General features: G+C 55.5%; 1 protein-coding gene across 2 annotated transcripts in view; it reads right to left on the reverse strand.

Moving 5' to 3' along the window:
* Positions 1-5693: 5693 nt before the first annotated feature.
* Positions 5694-15631, reverse strand: part of ARHGAP19 (Rho GTPase activating protein 19) — a 59585-nt gene continuing 49647 nt past the window's right edge. For both annotated transcript variants that reach the window (XM_037905285.2, XM_043551763.1), the window contains exons 6-12: positions 15384-15470; positions 14266-14331; positions 13229-13417; positions 12912-13010; positions 10975-11067; positions 9777-9851; positions 5694-8885 (exon numbers count right to left, since the gene is read on the reverse strand). In XM_037905285.2, coding sequence (XP_037761213.1) covers positions 8829-8885; positions 9777-9851; positions 10975-11067; positions 12912-13010; positions 13229-13417; positions 14266-14331; positions 15384-15470 — 666 coding nt within the window. In that variant the 3' untranslated portion in view covers positions 5694-8828. The remainder of the gene's footprint in view (positions 8886-9776; positions 9852-10974; positions 11068-12911; positions 13011-13228; positions 13418-14265; positions 14332-15383; positions 15471-15631) is intronic.

Raw genomic sequence — 15631 nt, forward strand, 5'->3', positions numbered from 1 at the left:
CTCTCTCCCAGGGCCAAGCCGCAGGCTCCTCCACCCCTGAGCCTGCTCACCGCAGTCCCCAGGGGGACCCCATTACTGCACAGTCCTTCTCGCTGGTCACACACTCCCAGGGGTTAACCGCCCCCTGAAACCGCTCCTCTCTGAGCCTTCAGCACGCCTGGTCCCCGTCAATCCCCCTTCGTTTTACTGCTCCCCAGTCACTTACTGCAGGAAGCGCCGTCCACGGGGTGCAGTACATCCCACCGCTGCCACCAGTTGTCACGGAGTCCCGGGGCGATGCTCTGGAACTGCTCCCCATGAAGCCAGTCAGGACTCTGGGGAAGTCTCCTTTCTGTGAGCAGCCTGTCTGCAGGACACACAGCTCACCCAGCTTCCACCTTCCTGGGTCTGACCTCGGACCATTCAGCATCCTCTGCCCCTCCGTGCGCTTCCCACAGCCAGTCCGCCCAGGCAGGGTCTTGGAGAAGTCAGAGGGTCCTGCCCCCCAGCTCCGCAGTCAGACGGGACTCTCAGCCAGCCAGTAAAACAGAAGGTTTATTAGACGACAGGAACATGGTCTAACACAGAGCTTGTAGGTGCAGAGAACCGGACCCCTCAGCTGGGTCCATTTTGGGGGGCAGTGAGCCAGACAACCACGTCTGCACTTCACTCCATGTCCCAGCCAGCCCCAAACTGAAACTCTCTCCAGACCCTCCTCCTCTGGGCTTTGTCTCTTTCCCGGGCCAGGAGGGCACCGGATTCCTTTGTTCTCCAACCCTTTAGCTCTCACCTTGCAGGGGGGAGGGCCCAGGCCATCAGTTGCCAGGAAACAGGGTGTCGGCCATTCTCTGTGTCCAGACCCCTGCACACACCTGCCCTCTAGGGCTCTGCAATGATCATACACCCTTACCCCACCCCCTAGATACTTAAGAACTGCCTAGGGGAAACTGAGGCACCCCCACATTATTCAGAGGAAACATTAAGAACAGTCCCACTTCGTCACAGTGCCGTCACGGCCATGTGATCCTTGGCAGCCTCAAAGTGTCCAGGGTGGAGGGCAGCTCTAGCTTCTCCACCTGTCACTCCTCCGGGGAGTTGCCGGACACCGGACTCGACGGTCCCCTCAGAGGAACCGAACTCAACGGTGCCAACTCCTGCTGTTTGGGCGCCCACTGCTCCTTCGCAGGATGCACTGGTGATGCGCCTATCGGTCCCGTTGCCTTTGGCATAGGGGAGCGCCCCCCATCGGTCTTCCTATGCTGCTTGTGAGACACTGGTGAATGGGGCAGTGCTGGGCCGAAGCGTGCAGTGCCCGGGAACGCCAGGGCCGAGGGTCTCTTAAGTTGGAGTCCTTCCTCAGCACCGTGTCACGTACCGAGGCCGGGGCGCTCCGAACGGACACGCTCGGTGCCGGGTCCTGACGGTCCGCGGCAGGCTGGGGACGAAGAGCAGTTTCCATCTGCAATTACTTCAGTCGGAAATCTCGCTCCTTTTTCGTCCTGGGGCAGGAAGCTCTGCAGATTTGGCACTTGTCTGTTTGGGGCGCTTCCCCCAGGCACTTCAGAATGAGTCGTGGGGGTCGCTCATTGGCATAGGCTTGCTGGGTTTGAACCCCTGGGCTCGCAGCACGTCCTGGAGCCCAAGGGGGAAGGTTTAGAGATTGGAGAAAAATATGCCACTCCCCAACCTTATCTATCACTATATACACTTTATCCACTAACTGAGAACTAAACTACAGCAATCAGCAAGTACGCTAAGGGAAGCACTTGCTAGGCAAGCGACCGCAGTTCCAGTGACGGTCCCTGGCGGTAAGGAGGACCTGAGGAGACGCCGGGCTGGCAGGGGCATATTCAGCGCCATGAAGGCACCACTTCAGAGGGCTCCACAGCCGACCGACGGGAGCTGCGAAGGGAAAAGTTTCCGAGGGCCGTGCACAGCTCATTGGAATCGACAGGAGCAATCCCTCGAAGAACTCCGCCTTCCCTCCTGCAGCCACAACTCCAAACACGGCAACTAGCCCCAGAAAGGGAACCTACCGCCGGGACACATGGAGGGAGGCTGACTCCTGAGGTGAGCCAGGCCAGACAGGAACAAGCTGCTCCCAGAGGGGGCAGGAACGGTGGGTTTGACTTCTTCCCTTTTCATGCGGGAGGGTGTTAGTGGGATAGGCCCAGCACCACCCTCTGTAAATTACTCTGTGACTGGATCACGTGTGTCCCCCCCAACTCCCTCCATGCGCGCCCTGCTGGGACTGGCTGGGCTTTGTGGGGCTATGGGGCAGTACAAGCAGTGTCTTTGCTGTTAGCTGAAAGCCCTGGGAGAAGCAGAATGACACACACTCTCCCTGGACATCTGGCAGTGGGAGGTTTGAAAACGCCGCTCACTCGGTCAGCTCCCGGGACGCCGTGTGAATTAGGACGGGGCAAAGTCCTTTGCTAGTTGCTCCATGATTCAGATGCACCCGGCTGGGGCTGTGCCAGCCCTCAGGCTGCCAGGCAGCTTCCTCCTCCCCCAGCAAGGCACAGACCAGTCTCGACACTGGAGGGAGACAGTCCCAACCATGGAAGAGAAAGATGAGAAGGTGCAGGTGGGGCTGGGAGGGTGGGCAAGGGGACAGGAAATTAACCAGCTGGAGGCCAGAACTCTGTAGCCTAATTACAAGCCTGCTCCTGCTCCCATTGAAGCCAGTGCCAAAGCTAACAGTGGGTCAGGCCCAGCCAGCTGCAGCTCAGCCTACTGCCAAGCAATGAGGGACTCTGAGTCCCCTTGGCCCCTCCCCAGCATGGCCGTGGGCCTCCAGGCCGGGAGGAGAGACCTGAGCACTCCAGGTAGGCCCAATGGCTGAGCGTCTGGGAGGAGGAAGCACCGACTGGCTGGCTGTGATGAAGCAGGACTGTTCTTAATGTTTCCTCTGAATAGTGTGGGGGTGCCTCAGTTTCCCCTAGGCAGTTCTTAAGTATCTAGGTGGTGGGATAAGGGTGTATGATCATTGCAGAGCCCTAGAGGGCAGGTGTGTGCAGGGGTCTGGACACAGAGAAGGGCCAACACCCTGTTTCCTGGCAACTGATGGCCTGGGCCCTTTCCCCCTGCGAGGTGAGAGCTAAAGGTTTGGAGAACAAAGGAATCAGGTGACCTCCTGGCCCGGGAAAGGGACAAAGCCCAGAGAAGGAGGGGCTGGAGAGAGTTTCAGTTTGGGGCTGGCTGGGGACATGGAGTGAAGGGCAGACGGGGTTGTCTGGCTCACTGCCCCCCAAAATGGACCCAGCTGAGGGGTCATGTTCTCTGCACCTACAAGCTCTGTTTTAGACCATGTTTCTGTCGTCTAATAAACCTCCTGTTTTACTGGCTGGCTGAGAGTCACGTCTGATTGTGGAGTTGGGGGCCAGGATCCTCTGGCTTCCCCAGGACCCTGCCTGGGCGGACTCGCTGTGGGAAGCGCACAGAGGGGCAGAGGAGGCTGAATGCTCTGAGGTCAGACCCAGGAAGGGGGAAGCTGTGTGAGCTGTGTGTCCTGCAGACAGTCTACTCACAAAGGAGACTTCCCCAGAGTCCTGCCTGGCTTCGTAGGGAGCAGTTCCAGAGCATCACCCAGGGACTCCGTGACACGGGCTACGGAGGGAACAGAGCGTCTCAGCCCAGACTGCTCCCCAGTCTGCATTTGCACTAAAATCAGCCCCCGTGAAGTTCCTGCTGAGCAGTGCCACCACCGATCCCAGCACCAGCAGAGCATAGTGCTGGGCACGGCTTCCATCTGGCCTCCTCACAGGGATTAGCCCCGGAATTAAACTCCCAGAAATCCTGAACATCTTCTCCCTCCAGAGGATCAAAAGGAGAGAGGATCAAAGCAGGATGGAGACCGACACAGCCTCAGAGATGGGGTCCCGCAGACGAGCTGCCAGCCAGACATCGGCTCCCAGACGAGGCTCCGAATTCCATGGGAACACAGCCCAGAGCTGTCTGCATCTATCTTCATACACAATTTAGCAGCCTCAGCACAAAATCTAATGCCCATTACCAAGGGGATGAGAAAAAAAAAGTGTCATTTATTCACCCAGCCAAAATTATCACTTGTTCCAGGCAAGCTACGCTGTAAAAATGATTTTATAGATAGAATCCTGTCTCCAGTCCACGCAATGCAGCCAGCGCTGGGGTGCAACATAACAGCTGTTTGACAGCTCCCAGCACACCACATGACAATAGAAAAGATTAAATGAAAATCACACGTCAAATTGAAACCAGAGTGAAGTGATTCAAGGCAATTTAAATAATTGATTTAAATGAGGTTGAGGTTTCGTAAAACTAATTTGACAATTTGTGCTGTTGAAAATTTAGATTACAAAGTATTATGAAGTAAATGATAAATGCTGCGGGTTTTCCCCCCATACAACTCTGGGCTGGGTATCTCATCTGAATTTACAAAACTACTACAGGCAAAAACCAAAATATTGGAAATTAAGGCCGCAATTTCTGTAACTTTCCTCACGCCTAGCCCCATTGACTTCAATGCCACGGCTTGTCTGCGTAAGCCTAAGCACGGGCCTAAGTGTTTGCAGCATCAGCAGCTAAATCTGTATTTTTATAAAAAACTTCTCTTGGTTTGTATAAAATCGGTGTCACTTTGAAACCAAAATGCGTCAGAGTTAACACTGCAGAGGGAGTTTGATTTCCAGTACACTAATGAAGTCACAGGGGCCTGCTTTTAAACACGCAGGCCAACAGTTCCCCTAGGAGCCATCTTTGGGTAGCAGAGGATAGAAGTTTCAGACTTAGGAGCACAGGAGCCCTGATTCCAGGCTGCCAGCCCCAGTGGAGGAGGGCAGCCTGGGCAAAGCATTGCAGCTCTTGCCTGGTGGAGGCTCACTGTATGGGAAGGGAGTGTTGGTTGCAGATGGTACACAGGCGGTCTACTTATCCAGTTTGTGTCTGAGCTCTTCTCACAACAAGGACATTAATGAAGCCCTGGGTTGATCTTTTACAGCCCAGAGGAACATTTTAAGTGTGAAGGTTCTTGGCAGAAAAAAAAGACTCTAGAATCCAAAATTCTACTAACAATCAGGAAACTAATTAGGGAAACAAGCACAAACCATCCACGTCAGCTATTTAAGACAATGAAATGGGCAGAAAGCAAAGAGCGAGCAGCGTACACATTTAAAAAAAAAAGATTTAAATTAAAACCTCTGATTTTTATCCACCCAGATTAAAAGTGGTGGGGTGCTTACGGAGGCCAGCTGACGGAACAGCAGGTGTGGGGGACCCCTGCCGTTTGCAGGAAACCTTTAAAGACCCTGAATGGGTAGGAGCGTGGCTTCACAGTGTCTCTAGCCTCTGTTTGCCAGAAGCTGGGAGGGAACGACAGGGGTGGGTCACTAGATGATTCCCTGTTCTGTTCAGTCCCTGTGGGCAGCTGGCACTGGCCACTGTCGGAAGACAGGACCCTGGGCTAGATGGACCTTTGGTCTCCCTCCCAGTATGGCCGTTCTGATGTGCCTCCTCCCTTCCACCATCCCGCAGGGTCACCGCTGCCCGAGCCACCCCGCCATTCCTCGGAGTTGCCCATGCCCAGCTGCTTGACTCGTCGGTGCTGTTGAGACCAGATGAAGGGACTGGCTTGGTCAACAGCTATCCCCCCATCCCCACAGCAAACAAACCCACCCCCAAATCCTCATCAAACAGCAGGAGGTGACCCAATGAAGCCGAGAATAAGCCACTGAGTGTAGAGCGCTAACAAGCCTTTAATATGGGAACTCCCCGTTAAGACAGACAGTCAGACATTGCACATATAAATAAGGACAAAGATTAAAAACGACACTGAATGCCCCGGCTCCAGGGCCAGGCTCGCTAGGGCCACATCAACAGCAGTGCCGCTCCTAGCAGATGGGGCTCCGGGCACAGCCCAGGCTAGGGGTGCTCCGTAGCTACTACAGCCCCTGTGCCCATAAGTGATGAGTTGGCACCCAGTGGTTTCTTGCAGCTCCTGTGGGCTCTGCAGCTGGGCTGGCAATGTCCAGAGACGCACCACGAGACGCAGAGAGAAGCAGACTGGAACAGGACCAGGACAGGGCTCCAGACTCTCCAGCCTGGCTCCAGACCTGGTGGAACTGAGCCAGGCCAATCGGGATCCCAAACGGTTACCTGGCAAGTGCCCAAACTGTCAGGAGCCCCAAGGCCATACCTCAGCTGTCTCAGGGAGGGGCGGGCCATGGAGTCCCAGAACACGAAGGAGCCAATGGAGGAGCAATCTGGGACCCACAGTATTCAAGGAGCACCTTGTTGATTAGAAATGAGGGCAGGCACGGGACTCATCCTTCCCCTGGGACCTACAAGCCCCCTCACTTGGGCACCACACCCAACCGCAGCCAGAGGGTGGGGGGTTTGTGAGCCATGCAGAATGCAGGGCTGATACTGTTCAGCTGGGAAGGACAGAGACCAACCTCTCCTAGCTAGAAAACGAGGCTCAGCACGACACAGCATGTCCTTGAGCCAGGGAAGGAGATGCTGCTCCACTCTGTATGCCAGACAGAGCCCCCTGCATGGCGCCGCTTCGGGGGCATTTGAAGGGGAGCTAAAAACCCACCTTTCCTCACAGCTGTCTGTGAACGTGAAGCAGTTTGGAACCTTTATGAAGAAAGTGACTCACGGCTCCATTAAAGGGGGGGCTTGGAGGGGGGGAGTTATTTTAAACTAACACACAAATCCAGTACCTCCAACTGACTCTCTGTTGGTGGCATTTAGGGATCCAAAGGGGGGACTGGGAGTCTGGCCATACCCACCTCTGCCACTGTGTGGGGTGTCCTGGGCAAGTCGCATGCCCGCTGCGTGGCAGCACCAGGAACAGAATCCTAGCTCAGGCCCCTACCTCCACTAGCCGTGCCCTGCCCACTGGCCACGCTGCTTCTCTGACACTGGACCAACAGGGCAGAACTTGGGGCCAGGGACCTGCATGCACAGCTCTGCCCCTTGCCTAGAGCTGGGCTCACCTCACTGCTCGGTCTCTGTTCACACCTGATGTCACCAATCCTCAGACATGGAGAATCTGCCATGGATGGAGCTCTACCCTGCTGGCCCCGGCAGGTTAGGAGACAATTGTAATTGGATTTCAGTGATTACTTGCTCCATCTAGGAGGGCTCAGAAGGGTTTAGCCGGCTCCCCTACTGATTAACCCTTTACTTCACAGTGGTGATCTTGTGTATCGCCATACACCAGAGTGCTCACACAGACATGTGGCTGAGGTATTGGCTTAGCAGAGTACTTCAGCTTAATGAACCAGACAGCTGCCGGTGACCAGCTGCCATGGGGGCTTATTCTGGGTCTAGGTGATTTCATCCCATTTCTGCAGCTCTGAGCCAAGATCCAGTCTTCTCCCGCACCTCGGGTGACAGCTTGCTAACTGATTGTTCAGGCAGTCTGCAGTCCCTGCCGATCTTAAAGGTGTATGTGATCAGCATACTGGTTACAATACACAGCCCGCAGGCCATCTTCGGTACCACTGACAGAGGGAGGTACGTACCCTAGGGCACTGGGCCTGGCAAACCTATCTCCAGCCATCACTTGGAAAGCTGCCGGTAGCTTCCAGCACCCACCAAGCAACACCCTCGCCCCTGCACTGCTCCCACGAGGACTCTGCCTGGCTGCCGTGGACACCTGCTTCTGAACGATGGGAGGTCACATCACCATGTTAGCTCCAGACAACCTGTCTGCCTCCCCCTCCCACCTCCTTTCCCATTCAAGAGATTCTGCCTGGCTCAGCACCCCCTAGATAGAGACTGTGAAAAGCCATTAGCTACCCCCTCCTTGTCCTCCAGACACCTCGACCACGGAAACAACTGGGAGGTGACCAGCACGGTGCTGCGGCAATGCTGAATGTGCCAGGCAGTCGGCGGCTGATTAGAAAGGAGACAGCCCTTCCAGGCTTGGCAATCAGCGTGATGGGAGAGGAAGCAGGGTGCAGGGAGGTGACAGGTACATGGAAACACAATCCACTCCAGACGCAGAGGAACCTGCCTTCCAGCACCTCCCGGCAGGAGACACAGCCCTTGCGTAAACAAGCACTCTGAAGTATCCTCAAGGTTCCCTCTATAATTATGTCTGACCTTTAGTTAAAGACCACACAGTCTGTTCCCTGGGCTGGTTTCACTGGGTGCTTTCTACAGACTACCCTTTAAGTAGCAGGGACTGTGGCTAAGGGGCTCTGTTAACATCAAGATGATGAGAGTTTATTCTGGAATCTGCTTCTTTGCCATTAGACATTAAGATGTCACCCCGCAATTCCCCTTATACCGCTGCCATTCCCCCCGGTCCCTGCAGCTGCCATAGCCTAGCCAGGCACGCAGCCTGTCAGGAATGCAGAAATGACCCCTGGGGTTGGGGATTTGAGGTGCTGCAGCCATCCTCTGACCTCCATGGATACCCGCACGGAGAGACTACTGCCCAAGAGTTAGTAAGACAGTTAGCTGCCTGGCTGCGGCTGACCGCTCTGGTTGTTGATGGGAGGCAGGGCGTAAAAACAAGACAAACGTGTTAAAAGCTCAGAGAGTGAGAACCCGGAGCTCTGAACAAAACCAGTGAATACAAAGCTCCTGCCTTCTTCCAACGGGCTCTCCAGCCCTTCCTCAGACACACCCTGCAGGTGCTTGGTTAGATAGTGGTTTGCCCATATTAACATAGAGAAGTCAGCGTCCTCATTGTTCTTGCAGCAGGCCCCGTTGCAAGCCAAGCACTGGTGAGCTGGATTAGAGGGATCGCCGGAGGCTGCGGCACTGAGTCCTCTCACAGCTTGAGATGCAGCAGGCATTAGTCACAGCTTACACGTCCAGACTTCTGCTGCACACAAGGGCTGGTGCCTGGCTGCTCAGATGGACGACTCCTTGGTGGAAGGCACAAGGGCCTGCAGATGTTTACGGGAGTCCTGGGCCAGAGGAATTACAGCCGTTAATACGCCCGAAAGGCTGAGTATAACTGAGTGTGAAGGGCTCATGTTTCTCTCCCCGCAAGCCGAGGTCTCGGGGCAGCCCCAGTGGTAGGCGAGTGGAAGACCCTGGGTCTCACAGCTATTCAGCGTCTCCTGCGAGCTGGCACAAGGTATGAACAATCCCTACAGGGTCAGTAACTGGTCACCCTCCTTTCTCCTCCACTAGCACCCGCCAAGCCAGCGCCCATCTCCTAGCAGACCTCAGCTCTACCACCACCATGCTGCTTCTGCGTGTCACTCTGTCCCTCCCTCCTAGACCAGCTGCCAGCCCAGCAAGTTTCAGACAGCGTGTGTTTTCTGACAGCACTGTCCTGGGAAGTGCCTGGCTGGGGCTGACATTCAGCACTGGGAGCTGGGATGAACTCCCTTCCCAGGGGGCTTTTAACCGTGCCCTAGAGCAGGCCACGGCTTTAACCAGCACATTCCAAAGCGCCACACCTCTGCTCGCCAGCAGCCTGACAGCTGCACCTAGTCAATATTTTCATCCTACCCACTCATTCTGGGTATGGAAGCCCAGCGTGAGACTCCCGCCCTGACTTCCAAAGGGGCCAAGCACACACAGCAGACTGCAGCAACCCCCGTCTTTAATACAGAGAGAAAGACCCATGGCACTGTAGCTCCCAATACGCAATGATCCAGGCAACTTAAACCGAAATGGAGTATTGCATGCTGGGATCTGTCATCCTGCAGGCCCCATTCCCATATTCAAGATGAAGGCAGGCACAGACCGCAATTTAGAATGCAATGGGCTGCAGGGGTTTACACATACTGGAGTGGTGTGGAGATCAACATGTGTGTATGGTACCTTGTGCGTGCAGAATTTCTCACCTCTTTCCTGCCCTCAGACAATTTCAGCCTTGCTCGGGTCCCATGACTTGCTGGAGATTCAGGAGGTCTCTGTAACTGGACACAGTTTAAATGGTGAGACAGAGGCAGAAGGGTCAGAGGGAGCAGAGACAGGCTGGGGGATAAACTGACACTCCAAGATCTTCCTTGCAAGCAGACCATGCTAAGTAGATGGTTAGTCTCTTACCCAAGTCCAAATTCACTTCGACTGGCACAGGACATGGTGTTACCCACACCCCACAAAGGACAACGATCTCCTGTGCAGGGAGTCGACTGCCTTTGCCTTAAACTGCTGGTTAGTCTAGATTAACCCACCAAACAGACCTGGCCTGGGACTGAAGGAGTGAGAGGAAAGATGCAGAGCTGGCCTGGAGGTAAATATGAAAATAATCTGAATTCAAATTGGAACAGTGCAGAGAAGGGCTCCTAGGATGATCAGGGGAACGGAGAGCGAGCTTCTGAGAGGAGACTGGAAGACGGTGGCTTATTCAGCCTAGCACAGTGCAGGCTGAGAGGGGATCAGTTGTTTTCTATAAATACCCTGGGGGTAAACAGCTGGGAGGGAGAAGAGCTGCTGCAGCTAAAGGACACTGCTGGCACCAGAACAAAGGGAGCTAAGGCTGGAAATGAGAAGGTGGTTTCTAACCCTCACAGGGAAGCAATCTGGAGCGGCCTCCCAGTAGCAGCAGTGGAGCAAACAACCTGGAGCTTGATAAGTCAATGATGGGGACAATCTGACAGGACTTCCCTGAGATATCAGGGACTGGACTCCTGTGCTCCTAACATGAATCTTCAGCTCAGTCCCTCAGAGAGCGCCATGGCAAAGACCATGGTGAAGTGGGAGAAGCAGCTTTAGGAGTGTGAGAGCGAGGCTGATATAATGGGATAAACTACGGAGGGCAGAACAGCCAGGAGAGAACTTCCACAGCACAACTAGAGCCAGAGGAGCTCCACCCAGGTGAGACTCAGCACTGAACTCCAGGGCTGTCTCCATCCCAAGCCTTGGGTTGCACAAAGGGCTGTCCCCAGAATGGCATCTTCTGGCCTCGTGTCTGATTGCAGACAGATCACCCACAGGCCCAGACTCCAGTAGAGAGCAGCCAACACGCCCCTGTTGAAGCAAAGTCCATGTACCACCTCCCCTCCAGGCAGCACATGCAGCCCCAGGCCCAGCTCTTACCAGGTGGAGGCTCTCTTTGCTGGCTCGCTCGGATTCTGGTGTGGAGTCCCTGCTTTTCCTTTCCAAGATCAGCGGGTTCCCCAGCATCCTCCGCTGAGTTAGAAAAAAGAGAGGGTTGTTGGTAAGTGCTGTGAGAGGCCTTAAGCAGGGAGGGGAGTGCTGGGATAGGATGAGGATTCTGGGTTCAAATCACAGCCTCACATGGCCAGCAGCTGGATGTTGGGAAAAGAAGCAAAAGACTCCCTGCAAACAGGACCATCTTGAAATCTGACCTAACAAGGTTTGCTCAAAGGAAGGTGTGGCTGGGCACCTCCTCCCAGCACTTCCCCCCTCTGGCAGTGGTGGGGCCTGGGGTAAAGCAGCCACACTCCGGACAATGTTTCTCTTCCCCTGCTGGGTTTACTTATCAGGATTTTGGAGGTACGCCTCGGGGCAGGCCCTAGGAGGGCTCCTCCATCAAACAAAGAGAAACCAATTTACAAACACAAACCTTTCCCTGCCCCCTCGCTGGGGGGGGTGGGTGTTGTCCTGTTGTAGGCCCTGGGGTGTCAGTCCTTCCCCTAAACAGGCATTCAGCCCTCCTCTCCCTCTCTCACCAGAGGAGGGGTTTGTAAAGGTCTCCAGCAGCCCTTAATTGGACTCAGGTGTCCTGAACTGACCTGAGGTAACCCGTTCTCAGCTGGTAGGAAAAAGGGTCTTTATCATTCTCGTACTGTCTTCCGCCATTCTCTTGCAGCCATCAGACTGACTTTGTCACAGAAGGATGCAAGACACTCACTTCACTTTGCATGGGCACAAACACTGGGCCTGAGACCAGAATGGGCCCGTTTAGCCTGATATCCTGTCTCTGACAGTGGCTGACACAAGCTGTCCACAGGAAGGTGTGAAACACCCCGAGGGAACTGGGCAGTTACCCACCACGAGGGAAGTTTCTTTCCCCAGCTGTCAAGTGGTGGCCGCCTCATGCTCTGGTGCAGGATGTTTCTATCCTCACACCGACATTATCGTTCCCCTTTCTCACGAACCTGCAGACATGCTGATTATCAGGAGAAGCCGCTAATCCCATATCTTACTAGCTCTGACAGCCGGGGCAGTGAGTTCCCCAACTGGTTATGCATGGTGTAGAAAGGTCTTAGCAGTTTTACTTTTAAATTAAAGCTCAGGAAAAACTTCTTAACTATAAGAGCAGTAGACCAATGGAACAGACACCTCGGGAGGCTGTAGAAGCTACTTCGCTGGAGGTTTCCAAAGGAGGCTGGAGCCATCTCTCTGGGATGGGTTAGACACCACAAATCCTGCCTCTCGGCCAGGGGTTAGACTAGCTCAATGTTTCTCAATGACCAGTCTGTGGACCGGCACCGGTCCCGGAGATCTCCCTGACACAGGTTAGGAAGGCAGCAAGCCGGTCCCTGGTATCAAGAGGGTTGCGAAACGCTGGACTAGATGACCCCATGATTTACATGTGCTGTCTCCCAATGTCGTTGCTCTCCCGTTATGCAGGGTAACCAGAGCACAGTCTGTTCTTTCTGCGCCATTCAGTATTTCGTATCCCTCTCCTGGCCCCTCTCTCCAGTAACCCGCCCCAGGCTTTTCAGTCTCTCCAGAGCTTGTCGCCTGTTCCTGGGCCCCTTCTAGGCTGTTCTGGAGCCGGGGTATGCCCCGCGTATGCCCCGGGGCTGATGTAGAGGATTGGAATAGTCTCCGTTTTGTTTTCTATCCCTTTCCTCAGGCACCTCAACACTTGGTTTACTATTCTGACCACTGCACTGGAGCAGGGGGCGTCACTAAGCCGGACCATCCCAACACGCTGCAAAGAGCCAGGCCTGTGAGATTCGGGAGCTGCCCCGAAGCATAGGAGATGGCAGCAGGCAGGGCCAGAGAGGGACTTCAGCCAGAGACCCGCAACAGACAGCGCTCTGACGGGGAGCTGCAGTTACCTTAATGAGGCCGCTAAAGGAGCGGGATCGGGTGCGCCTCTGTACCGGGGGTGTCGGTGCATCGGGCCCAGGAGTGAGAGTGCCGGGATGCTTATGAAACTAGAGAGAACACGCAGGGCAGCATGTTAGGTGTAAACCAACTATGATGTTATCTTCCAGTCACCCCACCCAGCTACCTGGCTCAGCTCTAGGGCACAGCACCCCAACCCCCCTGCCTGCTCAGGATCCGTGGGTGGCTTTGTGGGCGAGCCCTGCCTCTGGGAGCCTGCAGCCAGTGGTGTGCTCCCTCGGACCAGCCCCTGCCCATTGAATACTACCTGCCGGATGAGCTTTTTCTTCTTAGCAGAGTCTGGCATGCTGTGGACGTGGTGGAAAAGCTCCTTCAGCGCCTCCTCCGTGCGCTGCTGCGTCTCCTCCCGGTGGCAAGGATCCAGCCTGCTCCGCTTCTGAGACTTCATGGGCTGGAGTTCCTTGGACCCAGCAGATGTCAGCAAATCCAGGTCATCCTGGGAAAGTTCCCACGTCATGTTCCCACGTCACTCCCTGCCTAGTGCCAGCCTGCTGCGCTCCACAGTGTGGGCGCGCCCGCGATCCCAGAAAGCAACATGACTCGTGACAAAACCCAAACCAGCCATTGCGTCTGAGGGCCCGCAGGAACAGCTGTGCCGGCACCCGTGCAAGTCTTGGTCATACCCCATTCCCACTGCTGTGCAGCAACGGTCCACTAACAAACCCATCAGAGCTGTGCCCAGCGCGGGGGCGGCAGTGAGGTGACTTCCCCTGGCTCTTCCTGTCCCCTGGACACCACTGGGCAGCAGCTCCCCCAGGCCGAGAAGGACTTGGTGCAGCTCTCCCTTCAGCGCATCATTCCAGTTCCTTCAGCTAGATGGGGAAGGGCTGGTTTGCTGGAGAGCAAGGGGAGAAATTCTCTTTCCCCATCTAGTGGAGGGTCTGATCCCCCTTGCTGCAGCAGCCTGTACTGCCCCCGGACCACGAATGGCCTGACCCCAGTGGTTAATGTGAATTGCTCAGGTTGGTTTGAACATGACAGCCCAGCGAAGAAGTATCTAGTCACTACACATACTGCGTCTGGGGACAGATAATAGGCCTGGTGTTAGATCTGGGGGCTGCCATGGTGTTCATGCTCCAGCTCCTCCCTCCTGCAAAGGTCCTGATTTCCCCAGTGCCATCACCCGGGTGATCCTGAGCCATGGTCCCATGGCAGCTTTCCCAGGGACCTGCTAACTCCAAATCCCCCTCCACTCTCTGGGCAGATCCTGTCCTTGGGAGTGACACGCTTTCCTCCCAGCACCTGCCCCTTCCCCGTGGGCAGCCACTCATCTGCTGTCCTCACCTTTGAAGCGTGCGCCCTGGACCCCAGGTAGTGCAGCCTGGCACATTCTCGAACGTATGCTGGAGCCTGGACAGGGGGGGAAGGTAGGCAGTGAGCACAGGCGAAAGCTGGCATTTCCCCTGGGCCCTGGACCACACTGCACACCCCACCAGCCCCTCTGGACTCACAGGAGCTAGTGGCTTCACTAACGCTTTTCTCTGTCCAATGCAGTAACAGTGATTGTGGTACAATGCGCTTCTGCTGAGACACGAAACCAACCCCAATGGAACAGAGAGAGTATGGCCAGCCCAACGTACCCTGAAAAGGGTCTCCAGTGCTTTTTCCACATGCAAACAACTGACCCAGTCGCTGGCACCCCGAACCAGAGCCTGACTAAGAGAGGAAGAAATGTCACCTAGAGACGGTATGGCCTTGCAGAGAGAAAACGGGCATGCTGAGAACGGCAGCCCCAGGCCTCGGAGACCCTAGCACGACTGAGGAGCGTGCTGGATGGCCAAGACACACCCTACCCTGCAAATGAATTCGGTCCTCCCCGAGAGGACCTGGACTGGTGCAGAGAGCCCCTTAGCAATGTCCCATCAACCCACCCTGAACCTGGAGCATGCAGAGCTGGGCCTCTCCTCGAGTCACAGCCCACCAGCTCAGCCCCAGCCCTGGGAGAGGCTTCGCCATGTGCATGAATATCTATGAGACCGAGGACATCCCACCTGGATACAGATTCAGCTCCTACCAGCACTCACCACGGGAGAGCCCCAGGAGGAGTTCTCCCGTAAATGGGGACCCTAAGTTCCCCAAAAATGGCCCTTGTGAACGTCCCCTGTGAAACAAACATGCTTCGGAGCCTGCCAAAGCCAGTGCCTGAACTGGCCTGCAGAGGGTGCTGTTACTCTGCCCTGTGCTTTCAACCAGCAAAAGGAGGAAGAGGCCAAGTTCAGGCATCGCAGACCTGTGCACTTTGCTTCTGCTGGGTCACTAGCTTGGCACGTCTCGGTTACCCCTCTCAGGAGAGCACAGGCAGCGTCACCAGCCAGCCGCAGCACCCTGAGAGCCCCTCCAGAAAGGGTGTGTGGAAGCGACAGGGAGGGCAGGGGTCCGAGGCCCCCGTGGGGCGCACTGACCTTGAAGAGTTTCTGCGAGTGTTTGATCATGAAGGCCATGCCGTCATTCAGCTTTGTGATATTCTCCTGCAGGTCGTTTGCTGTCACCTGGCGAGGGGACAAAGCCCAAGCACGAGCATTAGAAGAGGAGGAGGCTGAGTGTGCTGGCCGACTTTCCGGGAAATTCCTGTCCCTCTGCTCTGGCCTCTATTGCACTGGACACAGATCCAAAGCCTGCGCCAGGAGGACAGCCCAAGGTCTCAGGCACC

This window comes from Chelonia mydas, chromosome 7 (genome assembly GCF_015237465.2).
Source record: "Chelonia mydas isolate rCheMyd1 chromosome 7, rCheMyd1.pri.v2, whole genome shotgun sequence".
In the NCBI taxonomy this organism is placed as follows: domain Eukaryota; kingdom Metazoa; phylum Chordata; order Testudines; family Cheloniidae; genus Chelonia; species Chelonia mydas.